Below are 14,601 nucleotides of genomic sequence, written 5' to 3' on the forward strand. Positions count from 1 at the left end.
GGCGCCACATGTACGGTGATGCATTCGGTGATCGAAGTGAGCTCGATAGCGAGACTGAGAATGCGTGACGTGTCGCTCATACTGGTGACGGATGCCTGCAGGTGTCGGAGGAAAGGGTCATACATATGCGACTGCACTCACAAGAAATAGCGTAGCTCCTGCGCAGTTGTAGGTCTAGATGTTCAAGGATTAGCCGCCGTGGGTGAGGCTGAATTGGAGACTTACCTGACAATCGTTGGAACGGTCCGCTACGCTCTTGCCTCCGAATGTACCACAACGGTGCAACTACTAGTGTGGCACGGCGACTACCTTAAATAGTGCAGGGTACGAACAATAGACAATGGTGAGAAGGTGATGCAATACAATGATCTTGATAAGAGAAGTGCTAGAAGAACAACACAACAACATCGCAATTGAAAGAAGAACGACCATACATTTACCCACAATTATTCCTCCTCTTACCAGGCCTTTACCCGTCTAACGCCCGATCTAACTCACACGCGAAACAAATCTATATCGTAGCGGTTCCTTCACCGCGGGACATACTTGTGTCTAGACAAGCATCGCAGCGATACCTACCGCACCAGCAAGCGCCGCACCCTTCCCAGCCAAGAAGCCACTAGCAGCACCAGTGAACTCCGCAAGCGGAGCAGACAGACTCGCGGTCGCTGTGCCAGTCGCACTAGCAGTAGTGGTAGCAGTCGCGACTGCAGCTACAGTCTTCAGCAACTCCGGGGTGGTCGTGTACGTCATGAGATCACCTCCAAAAGCGAGCGAGGCGCTTGCAAGAGCAAGACTTGAGACCGCAGACGCATTGGGGAAAGCAACGCGCTCGGGTGCGGGCGCAGATGGCTTCAAAGAGGCACGATCGAACTCTCCCGGAGCAAGGACGCTGAAAGGTGAGTTAGCATTCGCAAGCCGTAGCAGCTAGGGTTGGCTTACCTGTCAATAACATGGGCGACACCGTTATACAAGATGGTGTTAGGAAATATGATCCTCGCGTTGTTGACCCAAGCCGAACCATCAGGCAAGACGGTAAAAGTCAGGTTAGCGCCCTGAAGAGACGGAACCGTAACATTTCCCAAAGATGGCGAGAAGATAACGTTGTTGGGAATGATGTGGCAAGCAAGGACATCCTGAAGCGTTTCAACGTCTGCAGACTCGAGCACGGAGCCAATAGATGCGAAGGCTCCATTGGTGGGAACAAAGATGGTATAGTCCGAGAGGTTGAGGGCTTGAGAATCTCCACTCGTCAACCCAAATTCAATGCTCAGTTTGGCGGTTTCCAGTGCAGCGTTCAGGGCGGTGTAGCCCGCGCGGTAGGTGAAAAGCTGGAATGGGGCGCCGAATGAGAGGACGGTGTCGATTTTGTGGATTGTGATGCCTTCGCCCAGCTTGATGTTCTGTTTCTGGTTCAGTATATATTGTGAATTGTTTGCATAGGTTGAAGAAACACATACAGCTTCGGTAACGGTAGAGATGGTCTGCTCTCCAGAGAGAACGCACACATCATCTCCATTCTTTACAAGGCCGTTGTATGCGCCGCCAGTGAAATTGGAGAAGGGCTGTCGGTTATCGATGTATGAGATGTCGAGCAAGGTCTGGGCGAATGTGGGAATATCGGTGATGACGTTCGAAGGGTAGACTCCCTTGAAGACGTGGTTCGCAAGAAGAGCTCCAATGGCGATGGTGTTGTTGCGGAACTCAATGGCTTCGCCTTCGGGGATATTCCGAGGCACATTGGCGAAGGCTTGGTTTGTTGGCGCAAAGATCGTGATGTTGGAAGATGACGCAAGAGTATCCGCGAGGCCATCCACAAGACCGACAAGCTCGAGCAGAGTACTGAGGTCGGATTGAGATTGGAGAAGCGCAGCAATGTCGCCCTGGGCCAGGCAGGAGCCAGCCATGAAGATGGAAAACCAAAGTGATGTACGCATGTTGAAGCTGGAGGTTTTCGGAAACGCTGCGGCGAGTGCGAAGACAGCTGTTGCTAGGAGAAAGAAGGCTGAAGCGTGCGATGTGAAGCTATAGTGTAACGCTCTCATAAGTAGATGGTCGATGTGCTTTTTGTACTCGACTTCAACCAGGGCTCTCCAGTCTCCCACCGGTCAAGAACAGCGTGCTGACAATCATGACGAGTATACAAGACGCTTTCGTCGCGGTTCGAGTTCCACGATCGTGGCAAAGCTAATTGATCTGGCGTTTAGGCCTCCAAAACTTGTTGTTGATCGATGTACCGTGAGGTCTTACGCGCCATGTTGCCCAGAGGCGCACAGCCATGCCTAGACATACACATAGCCGTGCACCAATCGTTGAAGGCCTCGTCGAAAGCGAGACGGTCAAAATTTACCGTCTCCACTCAGAACCGCAAGGCTGAGATTGAGCGAATTCCAATCGAGCAACCGAAGGTTAGCATTGTCTACGCCAAGTATACATTCTGCGCACAGACACCTGTATTCATCTCCAAGCATTTGGTAGTGGTCTGTAGGCACAAGTGAACCTGTACTTCCTTCTGGTTCATTGGTCATGATACAAAGCCAATCGAGAAGCTGTAGCTGCGATGAAAGCATGGTGCGCCGGCGATGAAGAGTGTTGGTTTGAGGGAGTCGTGATGGTGGATGTTTGGAAAGGATCGGGCCTTCGGGTTGTCGGACTTTGCAGCCTTGCCAACCCGAACCGAAGGATGCAACACGAGCATCCGTCATCAGCTGCATTTGCAGGAGTGGAGACGGCCAAAAATTGCCGAAACCTTGCTCATACGTTGTAGTGATTTAGACTCACGTTTTCCCATCATTTGTAACCACACCATTGTATTGCTGATCAACACCGATTTCAATTCATTACTACATCTCCCGCGCTGTACGCCTCGTACCGCTGCAGAATTGCAGTGTAGTCATTGTACCATTGCTCCAGCCATGACGTTGCGTCGAACATGCGAGTCGTATAACAGCTCATGGTAGGATCGAGAGTCCTCATTTGCGTCGTCAAACGCCGCAGCTTTGCACCGCACTCCTCGATGTGGAATTGGTCCTTCGCTAGACATTGTCCGTAGGTATTTGTTGGGTCGGTCGAGGCGACCAAGAGGTTAACCAGCACGAAAAGAGAATATAGCACGGTCGGCGCAAAGCAAAAGGTTGGAAGGCTGAGAACCAGAGCAGGATCCATATCTGCGGTGGTGTCGATGACGGCGTGACAGTGTTGGACGAGAGAAGCGAGCGCTTCTTGAAGCGGAAAGATGATGTGAGTTGGCTTTGGGAAGTCCTTGACTACGATGCGTCCCGGGATGAATGGTGCTGCAAAAGATGCCTTATTCGTAGGTGTGTGCAGCACGACTTCGTAGATGTGGGCCATCGCTACATGGTACCAGACCTTGAGCGTTCGCGACGATGCAAGGCTGGGTGGAATTCGAGCCGCCCATGCATCAACGTCAGCCTTCAGCCTCTCGACGGTAGCGTAAGTACTGCGGTCGTTGCCGTCGACGAATATTGCTGATTGGCAAAGGTATAGGAGGCTGGAGACATCATCAATTAGACGGGTGATGCGAACAATCTGACAAAGCAAGATGTCTGGCATATCCCCTCTGGTCTCCAGATCTATGAGGCACTCCTGATGGTGAGCATCCCAAGGGACGGCGATTGACCGACGCGTACTGATGGACGATGTTGAAAGTGCCACGAAACAGGCAAGCCAGGTACGCCGCGCCTCGAGCGAGTTCGGATCCTCATGCATTGAGAAATATGCCACTGGAGAAGGCTGTAGCGAGGAACCGGCGATTCCAAGGTCGATGGCCATGTCAGTTGCTAGCTGAATGAGCTGGTAGCAACTACCCTGTTGGCCTTTCTGAGATATCTTGTTCCAGAAGGAAGCTACGAGCAGCGCCTGCACCAGCTCGAGGGACCTTTGTCCTCGACCGATTACCTCGTTGCCAAGAATGTACATTGCTTCTCGCACAAGCTCATCGTGCACTTCTAACTCAGTGCCTTGGGTTTGTTGCGTGACGGAGTAGACCAGTACAGAGAGCAGTAGGATTGGAGATTTGGCTCGAATATCGTTCAAGCTCATGGGTAGGCGGACCACTGGCCACGCGGCCCCTGCATGGCTCGCAAAGGAGTAGAGCAGTTCTTGTTGTTTGCTCGGTGGGATGCGAACGTCCAAGAATGACAGAACGGCGTCGTCGTAGTTCTCTTGCAAGCTAATGGGCGACTGGCCTGGCGTGACGCTGCTACTCCGCTCTCGCAACGCCTTCTTAAGTTCCTGGATCTGTGCTTCAAGCTCCTGGATACGGTCGCGCTGAAGACGTGGTGCTGCTGGGACGCACTCCAAGTTGTTGCGGCTGCACCGCTCGCATGTACCGCCAAGGGATGTATTGACATCGCACTTGATCTTGAGACGATGGCACTCTTCACAAGCACGAGCACGCTTTCTCGTACTGCCCGTTCGATCTAGAGAGGACATAGGTATTGGATGTGAGGATGAGAGGATTCTTCCTTTATGTTCACGTCTTCTGTAGTGCAGCCATCTAGTGGGGATACTGGTGATGACAATGGACACTAAGAAGTTGAGGCGCAGCAGCATCGGCAGTGGCACCTGCCTAATCTGAGTGATCGTTGACGTTTTGGGCCAAGAGCGAAGGCGGGGAAACAACCATCCGGACCATCTTACTAGTTTTACGTTGTACGCTCGCTTTATCTTTACACGTCTGATGTCGGACGGTGCCTCGAAGGTATCACCCAAGAAGTGCTGCAGCACAGGGCTTCAGGTAAATTGAACGGGTTCATCAACGCGCCCGTCGATGAGGCGGAAGAATTTGTCCACTATAAGGATGGAAGCCCTCTCAACCCTGAGGCTTTTGCAGTTGTGGGTGGTACAGCTGCAGCGGTGTAGTACACAACAGTCAAGGTGGGCGATACTGGAGCAAACATACGAAACAAGCGAGCGACCGACGAGAGCCGACAGGCTGCGTTACGAAGATTGAGTGTACCGATATGTTGACTAGCGGTAGCGACGGAGGTGTTCTTGTATTGTGTTTCTACAGACGGTACGCGGCAACGTCGTAACATTCCTTGGAAATATCTTTATTCTTCTGTAACATCAGCGAAATCGAGACCTGACGCTTTCGTCCTGCTACACTGCAAATTCTTAACAGTCCACTCAGGTTGAGAGGAACTCAACGACTTTGTATCCGGAGAATCGGCACTCGGGTCATGATGGTATGGTGCAGGTTGCGCACCAGATCTGTCGATGCTCGAGCCACAAGGCGTGTGTAGTGGTCTGACCGGATTTCTAGGACCGCGCCATGAACTTGATAGGTTGGGTTGGTGTCTAATACTGTTCATACTGTTGCTCGGATTAGCGACTTGCAGTATTTTCTGAAAACAGGTAACATACCATCCAGATAGTCAGCAGCGATCAACAGCTCTAAGCATAGCTCAGGTGGAATATCCATATCTGAGACATCCTTGCTGTCTGCATGCTTCTGGTTGTAGTAGAGATACTCGCACACTTTCTCGAGAACGACACCGCTTCTAGTCGTCAGCTATTGGTCTTTGGCAGAGTGCTGCGGTCGCGCGTGTCGGCGTGGGAAGGGGCGGCAAGGGTGGCGTACTTGATTGTGGGGAAGTCCATGCGGTTTCGTGTCGTTTCTTGGAAGCCAGCTGCAAAGCATATCAGCCTCTAACTACATATCTCGAGGTCGATGTACTCACACTCAGGGTTCATCGCTCTCTTAATCGTGCCTGCAATGCACGCCGCTGAGCGAAGAAGTTTGAACTCGTAGCCATCGTTCGACACCAGTGTCACGTACTCGCTAGTCTTCTCGCTGCTCATTGTGGCAATATGCTTTGCTTTTTGGAGACTGGGATTGTTTGTTGACGCTCAGGATTTGGAAGGGGAAAGATGAAGTTCGTCTGTGAGGCGCAACTTCCACAAACACGAGATCGCGCCATCACGTGCCAAATGTTGCGTCATTGGCCAACACTGTCCTGATATCTTTCCCCCAACCCTCTGCAGCCCTCTTCGACATCAACACACCATCCGGATAATTCATCCTCTTGCGCCTAACCGGCACATCTTTGGTGTGGGATTTGCTGAAGCAAGAGATGGCATGGACCTGCCTTTTTGAGCTATAAGCTACCCCGCCGCACCCCGCGGGCATGCCTGTCGGACCTGACATCGGAGGGCGCACGCGATAGCAAGGCTGGAGACGCGTTTGACGCCAACATGCTGCTCTTCAAATACCGGAGCTCACCGCGCATTCGAGCCCAATCTCTCGAGAATTGGTAAAGCTTGAAAATGAGGTGGAACAAAGCATCTTTGCTGGCTTTGCCTGCCCTTGCCTCGGCACACGGCGCTCACCACCTTCACCAGGAGGCATTCTCGCAAGAGCGTCTTGATGAATTGGAGCAGAAATGGGGAACTGACGTGAGTCTTCCACACATTCCATATGGATAGCAACTGACAAGTGCAAGTGGGGTTTCAGCGGCATCTCGACCTTCGCCCATCTGCCTCATACACGGTGCTTGACCCATCCTGAGAAAGCCTATGATATTGCCATCCTCGGCGCTCCCTTCGATACCGCGGTTTCCTACCGACCGGGAGCTCGATTCGGTCCTCGAGCAATCCGTTCTGGCTCAGCACGTCAAACGTCCTTCAGAGGGTACAATGCACGCGCAGGCCTCAACCCGTTCACATCATGGGCGAACATCGTGGATTGCGGAGACATTCCAATAACGCCATTTGACAACGCTCTCGCTTTACGGCAGATGAGCGAGGCCTACTTGGAGCTTGCAGGACGTGGACCCACGGAGAAGAGCAGTGAAAGTGGAGTCAAGTACTTCAGCAAGCCTAAGGTTATCACACTGGGAGGTGACCACAGCGTTGCGCTGCCTGCTCTCAGGGCTTTGAACAAGGCGTACGGCCATCCCATCACAGTTGTGCATTTTGACGCGCATTTGGACACATGGCACCCCGCCAAGTACCCCTCGGCTTGGATCGACCCTGAGGATCCAACTACACAATCCTTCTTGAACCACGGCAGCATGTTCTGGCTTGCTTCAACCGAAGGCCTTATCGCCAACGGCTCGAGCGTGCACGCTGGGCTCAGGACTAGGTTGTCTGGTGATGATGCAACCGACTACGAAGACGACACACAACAGGGGTGGATGCGCATTTCCACCGATGACATTGACGACATTGGAACAAAGGGCATCATCGAATCCATTATGGGCCGCGTTGGTACAGAGACACCGGTCTACCTCAGCATTGACATTGATGTTATCGACCCTGGTCTGGCACCCGCTACAGGTACACCAGAGCCTGGAGGTTGGTCTACCAGGGAGCTGATCAGGATCCTGAGAGGCATTGAGGGCTTGAACGTGGTCGGCGCAGATGTTGTCGAGGTCAGCCCGGCGTATGACAGCTCCGCGGAGATCACCAGTGTTGCTGCTGCGCAAGTTGTCTACGAAATCTTGACGAGCATTGTCCGCAAAGGTCTGACTGAGCAAGCCAAGATTGGAAGCAACAAGAGCAGCGAAAAGGATGAGCTATGAGATACTGCAGGTGGTTGATGTTGTGGGAGGTCAAGGGTCGAAGCGATTTTCACCGTATGCATGTGGCGCTAGGAAGCCAAGCACGCACTGTATGAACTTGGACATCCTCGGAGGGGTGCATATACACGTGAAAAGTGCTCCATCATTAATATATGACTGAATGAGATCATGCACAAAACGAGTTGCTTCCTTTCTGCCAAGCTAAAAAAAAGACCCTACGTCATGACTTGCGCATCGCCAGCACCATATCAAACAACCTCCATGCTCTCACAACCGTGATTCAACTTCCTCAAACACACAACTATCAAACAGCACACAGCCATGGAACACTACGCACCCCATCCAAGCTCTCAATTCGAGGGCTTCTACTCCAAATTCGACCTGGAGAGCGGCGCTCACATCGCCCTCATCATCTGCTCAGTCCCCAAAGCAAAAACACGCCCACATATGGTCTCATTCACATACTACCCCAAGACCAGCTCTCCAATATTCCAACGCGAAGAATTCGTGGACAGTATCGAACGAAATACTACAGACCCAAAGACCAATGCCTTCGAGCTCCGCATCCCAGGAATAGGCTACATGGCCACCCACGCCAACGGGACAACATCCTACCGTCTGAACGCACCCGAATGGACCTTCGAAGCAGACAGCACCTCAGTCACCCAGTGGCGAATAGATAAATCCACGCCCGAGGGCTGGATGATCAATCTCCCGTTCCCGCTGCACTGGCACGTGCACAGCACTTGCTCGCCGTGCACATTCTCTCTCTCAATTCCTCCGCTCGGCGACCAGCATCCTGAAGTAGATCGAAAGGGCAGGGGACATATACATCAAGAGAAGAACTGGGCGAATAGTTTTCCAGACGCGCATATGTGGGTTCAGGCCTTTGATGTGCAGGAAATGAAGGGTGTGTGTCTTGCGGGCGGGAAGATTATGGGACAGACGGCGTATATGCTGGGGTATCGGTCGAACGACCTCGTTCTAGACTTCGTTCCCCCGTTTTCGGTGTCGTATCTTAATATACCGTGGTTGAGTCCGTTTATGAGCGTGGATATTAATTGGGAGGAGCGAAGTTTCAGTATATCAGTGAGCGATTACGTCAACAAGCTCGAACTCAAGGCGCAGGCGCCGAAAGGAACGGGTTGGTTCGGGCTGGCAAGTCCTTTCCCAGATGGCCATCGTCCGAATTTCTGTCAAGAAAGCTTTATCGCGACGATAGATGTCAAGATCTACGAGAGTGAGGGGTGGTTGCCGTGGCAGGGGTGGAGGCAGATCAAGGAAGAGAGGTTCGAGAATGCGAGTTTGGAGTTTGCTGGAGGGTATTACCCTGAGAGGGGGGAGTCGAAGGAGGAGTAGATGGTGTGATGAATGGTTCCTTTGAACAAGGCTACTTCTACGCACACGACACTACAGGGTATCCTAGAAATCAACTACGCACCTCCACCACCATGCATAAGCTTCTTCTCTTTAACACTCTTCTGCTTCTGTCCCAGACTTACAAGGAACGCCATACAACTCGTCGCAATCGCCAGCACAAATGCCGTCACAATCGCGTTATTGTACCCATACAACACCCCCGACAATTGTTCTGGCGGAACGAGCTTTCCGAGGTTTGTTGCTCCCACCTGCGCAACAACCTGCGAATCGAAGTTTGAGTATTTCGGGATCTCCTTTCCCAGCGTATTCACAAAGATATCCTGGGCGATGAATACCGAGAGTGCGCCGCCGAGACTATTAGAAAACAAAACACAAGCATTGGCCGTCGGCATGTCTTTTACGCTTGAGACGACTTGCACTGCGATGAAAGGGATCTGGACTCCTGCGCCGGCACCAACACCCGCAAGAATCTGATAGCCAATTCAATGGCTATTAGAGGAATCGACCTCCAACGTATACAGCATACCCGCACCGATCGCGAACACCGCACTGCCAAACCACATAAAAAGTACGTACCATCCCACAACGGTGATGGCCGCACCAATGACGATGGAAGAGACGGTGATGCTGACGAGGTAGGCGATGGTGCGGATTCCGGATTCTTCGGCGGTGGTGCCTTTGATGGCTTGGAACTAGAACGGGAGGTAGAAGATGTGCCTGGCTTGGTCAGCTCATGGACCGTCGATTCGAAGGGTACAAAGGAAGAGTGAGAACTTACGTGTACAGCGCCATTGACAGTAGCGCAGAGAACACACAACTGACTAGAATAGTGCGCTGCTTGAATACTCTCTCTGGGATCGTTGCTTTGTCTCTCTGATAGAACTGAATCGCAATGAACACAGTGATGATCAATCCGAAGCCCAATAATGTTCCCCGCGTCTTCGAGTTGCTCCATGTATACGTGAAGCCACCCCATTGCAACGCCAGCAGCAGACTGACAATCGCACAGATCAGGAATACCACTCCCGCCAAGTCTATGTTCTTCAACCGCTCCTTAATCGGAATGTGACTATACTTTATCTCCGAGTACCAAAAAAAAGTACACCACCGTCAACGAGATCCCTCCGAACAGCAGGTTAATCCAGAAACACCATCGCCACGACCATCTGTCTGTGAACGCGCCGCCGAGAATAGGCCTGACGACGCTGGCGATATTGAATATGAAAGACAGCGCTGCGATGTATATAGCGAATTCCCTCAGCGGGGCCGAGAACCCAATAATCGTCATGTCGCCTGAATACGAAGGAGCTAGTATTTATTGAGTTGACCCGTGAGCGCGCAGACCCAAACATGACAATCGTTCACCACACTCATAGTAATTCCCACCAAAACAACAAGCACATGCCATTTGGGGATAATATGACATGGTGAAGCTTTTGAATTACATACATTTGAGCTGTCCTGACTCTTTTTTGGTGTTGTAGCTACCCATGGAAGTTGTTTTTGCCCCCTGCACATATAATCCGTCTTACCTGCTCAGGAATCTGCATCACCCACCGATTGATTGTTTCAATAGGCAGGGCTTCCCATTGCTTCACCCACTGATCCTCACACTCCTTGGCATCACAAGAAGGAGTGAATTCATGAGTCACATGCCGTCGAATCCATGGCCAGGCATGCTCAATTGCGTTGACCTCGGGTGAGTGGCCTGGCCACCACAGTCTTTCAATATCCTCAATAATAAGGTAATCGTTAGAAATACGTGACTTGTGAGCAGGAGCCCCATCCTGTTGTAGTATACAAGGTATCCCCTTCTTTTTGAGTGAATTGATCCATGGGACAACCTTCTTGAGGGCACCTTCACGATGTCGGTATCCATCGACTCCTCCATGTGCACGCTCCCCACGCTTGTAATCCATCTTTGATGGCACATACTGCTTCTTCCTGGTGTTGTATCGACGATTGATATCAGCCTCTTCAAGGTGGTTAAGGGCTCTGCGTGCCTGGATTTGAAGCTTGTTGTCACGTGTTTTCTGGTCCTGATTCAACCTCTTGATGTGGGCTGCTGCCAATTCCTTCTCTGCCTTTGTTTCTGGGTAATATACATGACAAGGACCTTTGTGATTGTACCGAAATGAGGCATAGAACTGTAGGCAACAGTTCTTGGTGTTGCGATTGTGTTTGACATTGTTGTCCCACTTCTCTTCAGCAGTGCACCATGTCCTTATCATGCCTCGTTCTTCACCAATTCGAGCTGGTGTTTCATCGGTAAACACCACCTTAGTAAAGTCGTAGCCAAGGTTATCATACTCCTTGTGAAGATCAGGGTTATGGGCAAGTGCCCACTCTAATCGCTCCTCCTCTTGTTCAGTTGTGAGGCTTGGTTTCCACCCAGGCTTCCTCCGAGCATACCCAGCCTCATACATCACATTCTGGAAGGTTTCAATGCTCATTTTGGGTATAACCTCATTGAAATCACCTCTTCTGACTGCCTGCCAAGGCTCCTTCTCGCGGTTCTCCTGGGAGGAGGTGACAATCCTAATGATGTGATCCTTCTGATCCTGGGATAGGAGCGTTGGCCGACCACGACCCAGTTCGTTGTTGTACAAAATTGAGTCCCACAAGAAGCCGTCTATGTTCGCACGCTTCTTTTCTACCCTATTTATCAGGTTTGACAATGCAGTCGTGGTGCGGCCCATGGCGTTGGCCAGGTCTCCAACAGAGGCATAGCCACCCCGCAATCCTGTGATAGCCCCCACTGCAAACGCGCGCTCAACCACAGTTAATTCAGTGCGCCCAGTCTTGGGAGGCTTCACAACCTTGTTCTCCTTGTACTTGAAGTTTTTGCGACGTGAAATAGGCATGTTTAATAGGTGTGGGGGGCTGCAATAGTATAGAATCTATAGTGTTGGGCATGCGTGATGGGGGCGCACACGGGCCAAAAGTGTCAACTCAATAAATACTAGCTCCTTCGTACAGCGCTGCAGCGCCAGCACCAGCAATTGCGCGCCCAATGATGAACATTGGTGAGCTGGTTCCTGCGGCGCATATCACGCTGCCAACCTCGAAGATCACAAGAGCAATGAGGTACGTGTACTTGACATCGAAGTACGTATACATTTTCCCAAACGAGGGCTGCAGTGGCGTAGTAGTGAGCAGGTACAGTCGGAGGACAAAAGTCTTGTCGCCCGATGCACTTGGACCACCACAACTACTTTTGAGTGAATGTTCACACACTATTATCTCAACAACCACACGGTGAAATTTGAATCTGATTAAAGCGCTGGATTGCGCATGATCTCAATATTTAGTCTGATACCCCTGTGCACGCATACAGGCACTGAGTCGTCGTGGCATTGAGTAGATAAGCTTCTTGATCAGAGTATCAGGTATGGCCCACCACGCCTCTCTTAACCCTTCACAAAAGCAATCCCACTCCTCCTGGGTATCCCCGAGTGTATCAAATTCAGGGTGAAGCTCATGGAGCTTCCGTTTGAGAGCCCACCACATGTGCTCGATTGGATTGAGGTCAGGTGAGTATGGTGGGAAATCCATAGTCCATACCCCATGAGTCTCTAACCAAATCCTTGTCTTTTTGGCCTTGTGGATAGGTGCGTTATTGTGCATGAATATATCCATAGGGTTATAGTGAGGTTGGAGTCCATCACTGAGAGTTGAGATGTATGAGTCGGCAGTATAGCCTCTGCGTTGTGAGGTAGTATCCCGTTCCATGATGACCAGAGGACTACGCCTAACCCTACCCCCCCTAGTCACCCATATGCTTGCCCACACCATCTGCTGCCTAGCACGAGAAGACTCCTTCTCTGTCACCTTATTGTGATCATATTTCTCATCTGGGTACTGAAAACTCCACTCCTGGTTGGCACCAGAACCTCTTGCAACGCTGCACTCATCACTGAACTTCACTACTACCCGCTTCCAGTTGAGATGTGAGTGCTCACGTGCAAACCTGAGCCTGAGTAGAGCTGTGGCCCGGTTGATCTTAGGCCTCCGCTTTGATCTGAAGTTGCGTAGGTCTAGTGAGAAGAGCGTGCGATAGACTGTCTTCTTAGAGACTAGAGGGTGTAGGTTGCTGTCAGGCCACAGGCCAGCCTCCTCTAGTAGTGTACGGTATTGGATTTTGGGAGATCTTCTGGCAATGCGAAGGAGGAGACGACGCTGGCGACGCGTTAGACTAGCTGGGCGACCACTGCGAGGTCTGCTGGCGTTGGTGTTGAGCTCGTTGTAACGTGAGACGGTTCTCTGGATTGTCCGACGCGAGCAGCAGAGAGTCTTAGCAACTTCATTGGTCTGCGCACCATTCTCTAGAGCAGTAATAGCATAATCGCGTTGACGCTCTGATAATTCACCACCAGGCAATCGATCGGCAGAAATCTTAGCACCAAAAGCTCTCATATTGGGTGTGTAGATGGGGTGGGAAGTTGGGTTGTTGCTGATGCAATCACGGTGTTGGGGTGAGGCCTGTGCTCATGCGACCAGACTTTAGTCTTAGTACTGTAGGAGGAGCCATACCAACCGACGTCTTCGAGGCTGTTGGAGACGGACGTTATCTTTGGGGTGGCGGTTGCGATGATGGTGTTGTCGAGGGCGATGACGAAGGTTATTAGACACAGGCCGAAAGAGAGGGTCCAGAGTTTGAGGCCGGAAAACTATTTGGATTCGTCTTCGGGTTCTTCATCGTCTGCGGGGGCGCCGGTTATGTCTTTTGTTGTGGTGCCCTTTTCCTTGGGTTCGTCCACAGTTGACCCTTTCTCGTCTCTGGTGTTGTCTGGCGACGCATCGTTGCTCTTTCTTAAGTCGTTGCCGACTTCCTTCTCTTCAGCTCTTCTTTTGTCGTCTGTAGCCACATTCTTGCTGCTCTTCGTTTCTGGAACACCTATTTTCTCACTCGCAGTGCCAAGGACTTCTTTGTCGTTCAGTCCACCGCCCTTCCGTGTTTCGTCGACGTTGGTGTCGGAGTGCTGCATCTTGCCGCGTAGTTGAAACGATGCACCAGGCGGAAGGTGCCGGCGGGCCGCTGTGGAGCTGACGGGGCCCACAAAAGAATGCTGAAAGCTTGACAAGTCTTCTTCTTCTCACTGCGATTCTCTTGCAGATCTTGAAACGTCCTTTGTCCTTCGAGAATGCGTGTACGAAAGCTCTTAGAGCTGAAAACGCGAGCGACGCGACTGTTTTTATGTACACGACCCCGGTGAGCGGCTGGCTGATCTCACACCACCTGCCGCTTCAAACTGCTCTGGAAAGCTGTAGCTTCTTGACTGTTGATGATCGACTCGTCAAGCCGTTAACTCACTGCACATCGAATTGAAGCTGCTGACTTCAGAAGGGTCACGTCCAACTCTGTTTCAACTTGTTACTGTTCCGAGACCCAAGGGCGAACGCTCAGACATTTGAGTCTCCCCAACAACTTGATGATCTGCCTCTTTCGTGATGAGATCGAAGGTCATGCTCGCCTAGATGCATCGTACCGACGGTTCACTGGGGCGCTCTTAGCATCCTTGAATGGTCTGAGGAATATCAATGCGAGGCACGTGCTCTCTTACTCGACCTTCAACCATACCCAGGTGCTCAGATGCTGAAAAGCGAGTCGACTTCTACTTCGACCAGCTCTGCACCGACTTAATCTAACACTACTGATCCGATAAAACATACG

At 51.4% G+C, this 14,601-nt stretch overlaps 5 protein-coding genes across 5 annotated transcripts; 2 read left to right on the forward strand and 3 right to left on the reverse strand.

Moving 5' to 3' along the window:
• Nucleotides 1-552: 552 nt before the first annotated feature.
• BU25DRAFT_331441 (FAS1 domain-containing protein) lies at nt 553-1,937 on the reverse strand (the record flags this gene model as incomplete). Its single annotated transcript, XM_033702399.1, has 3 exons — nt 553-892; nt 943-1,403; nt 1,461-1,937. 3 exons carry the CDS (start codon nt 1,935-1,937, stop codon nt 553-555), a joined length of 1,278 nt encoding a protein of 425 aa, XP_033566321.1.
• Nucleotides 1,938-2,814: 877 nt separating this feature from the next.
• BU25DRAFT_487687 (uncharacterized protein) lies at nt 2,815-5,883 on the reverse strand. The gene is made up of 4 exons (XM_033711300.1): nt 5,706-5,883; nt 5,606-5,654; nt 5,389-5,522; nt 2,815-4,442 (listed from the first exon to the last, which is right to left on the reverse strand). Exons 1-4 carry the CDS (start codon nt 5,824-5,826, stop codon nt 2,833-2,835), a joined length of 1,914 nt encoding a protein of 637 aa, XP_033566322.1. The 5' UTR covers nt 5,827-5,883; the 3' UTR covers nt 2,815-2,832.
• Nucleotides 5,884-6,027: 144 nt separating this feature from the next.
• BU25DRAFT_358793 (Arginase/deacetylase) lies at nt 6,028-7,727 on the forward strand. Its single transcript, XM_033703621.1, has 2 exons — nt 6,028-6,420; nt 6,468-7,727. Exons 1-2 carry the CDS (start codon nt 6,292-6,294, stop codon nt 7,545-7,547), a joined length of 1,209 nt encoding a protein of 402 aa, XP_033566323.1. The 5' UTR covers nt 6,028-6,291; the 3' UTR covers nt 7,548-7,727.
• Nucleotides 7,728-7,827: 100 nt separating this feature from the next.
• BU25DRAFT_406653 (uncharacterized protein) lies at nt 7,828-8,981 on the forward strand. The gene has a single exon (XM_033705337.1). It carries the CDS (start codon nt 7,869-7,871, stop codon nt 8,904-8,906), a length of 1,038 nt encoding a protein of 345 aa, XP_033566324.1. The 5' UTR covers nt 7,828-7,868; the 3' UTR covers nt 8,907-8,981.
• BU25DRAFT_436919 (MFS general substrate transporter) lies at nt 8,981-14,504 on the reverse strand (the record flags this gene model as incomplete). Its single annotated transcript, XM_033708975.1, has 7 exons — nt 14,306-14,504; nt 13,430-13,597; nt 11,891-12,062; nt 10,033-10,235; nt 9,750-10,001; nt 9,434-9,619; nt 8,981-9,397 (listed from the first exon to the last, which is right to left on the reverse strand). Exons 1-7 carry the CDS (start codon nt 14,393-14,395, stop codon nt 8,981-8,983), a joined length of 1,488 nt encoding a protein of 495 aa, XP_033566325.1. The 5' UTR covers nt 14,396-14,504.
• Nucleotides 14,505-14,601: the final 97 nt, after the last annotated feature.

The sequence above is a fragment of the Macroventuria anomochaeta genome, assembly GCF_010093625.1.
Source record: "Macroventuria anomochaeta strain CBS 525.71 unplaced genomic scaffold BU25scaffold_3, whole genome shotgun sequence".
Taxonomy (NCBI): Eukaryota; Fungi; Ascomycota; class Dothideomycetes; order Pleosporales; family Didymellaceae; genus Macroventuria; species Macroventuria anomochaeta.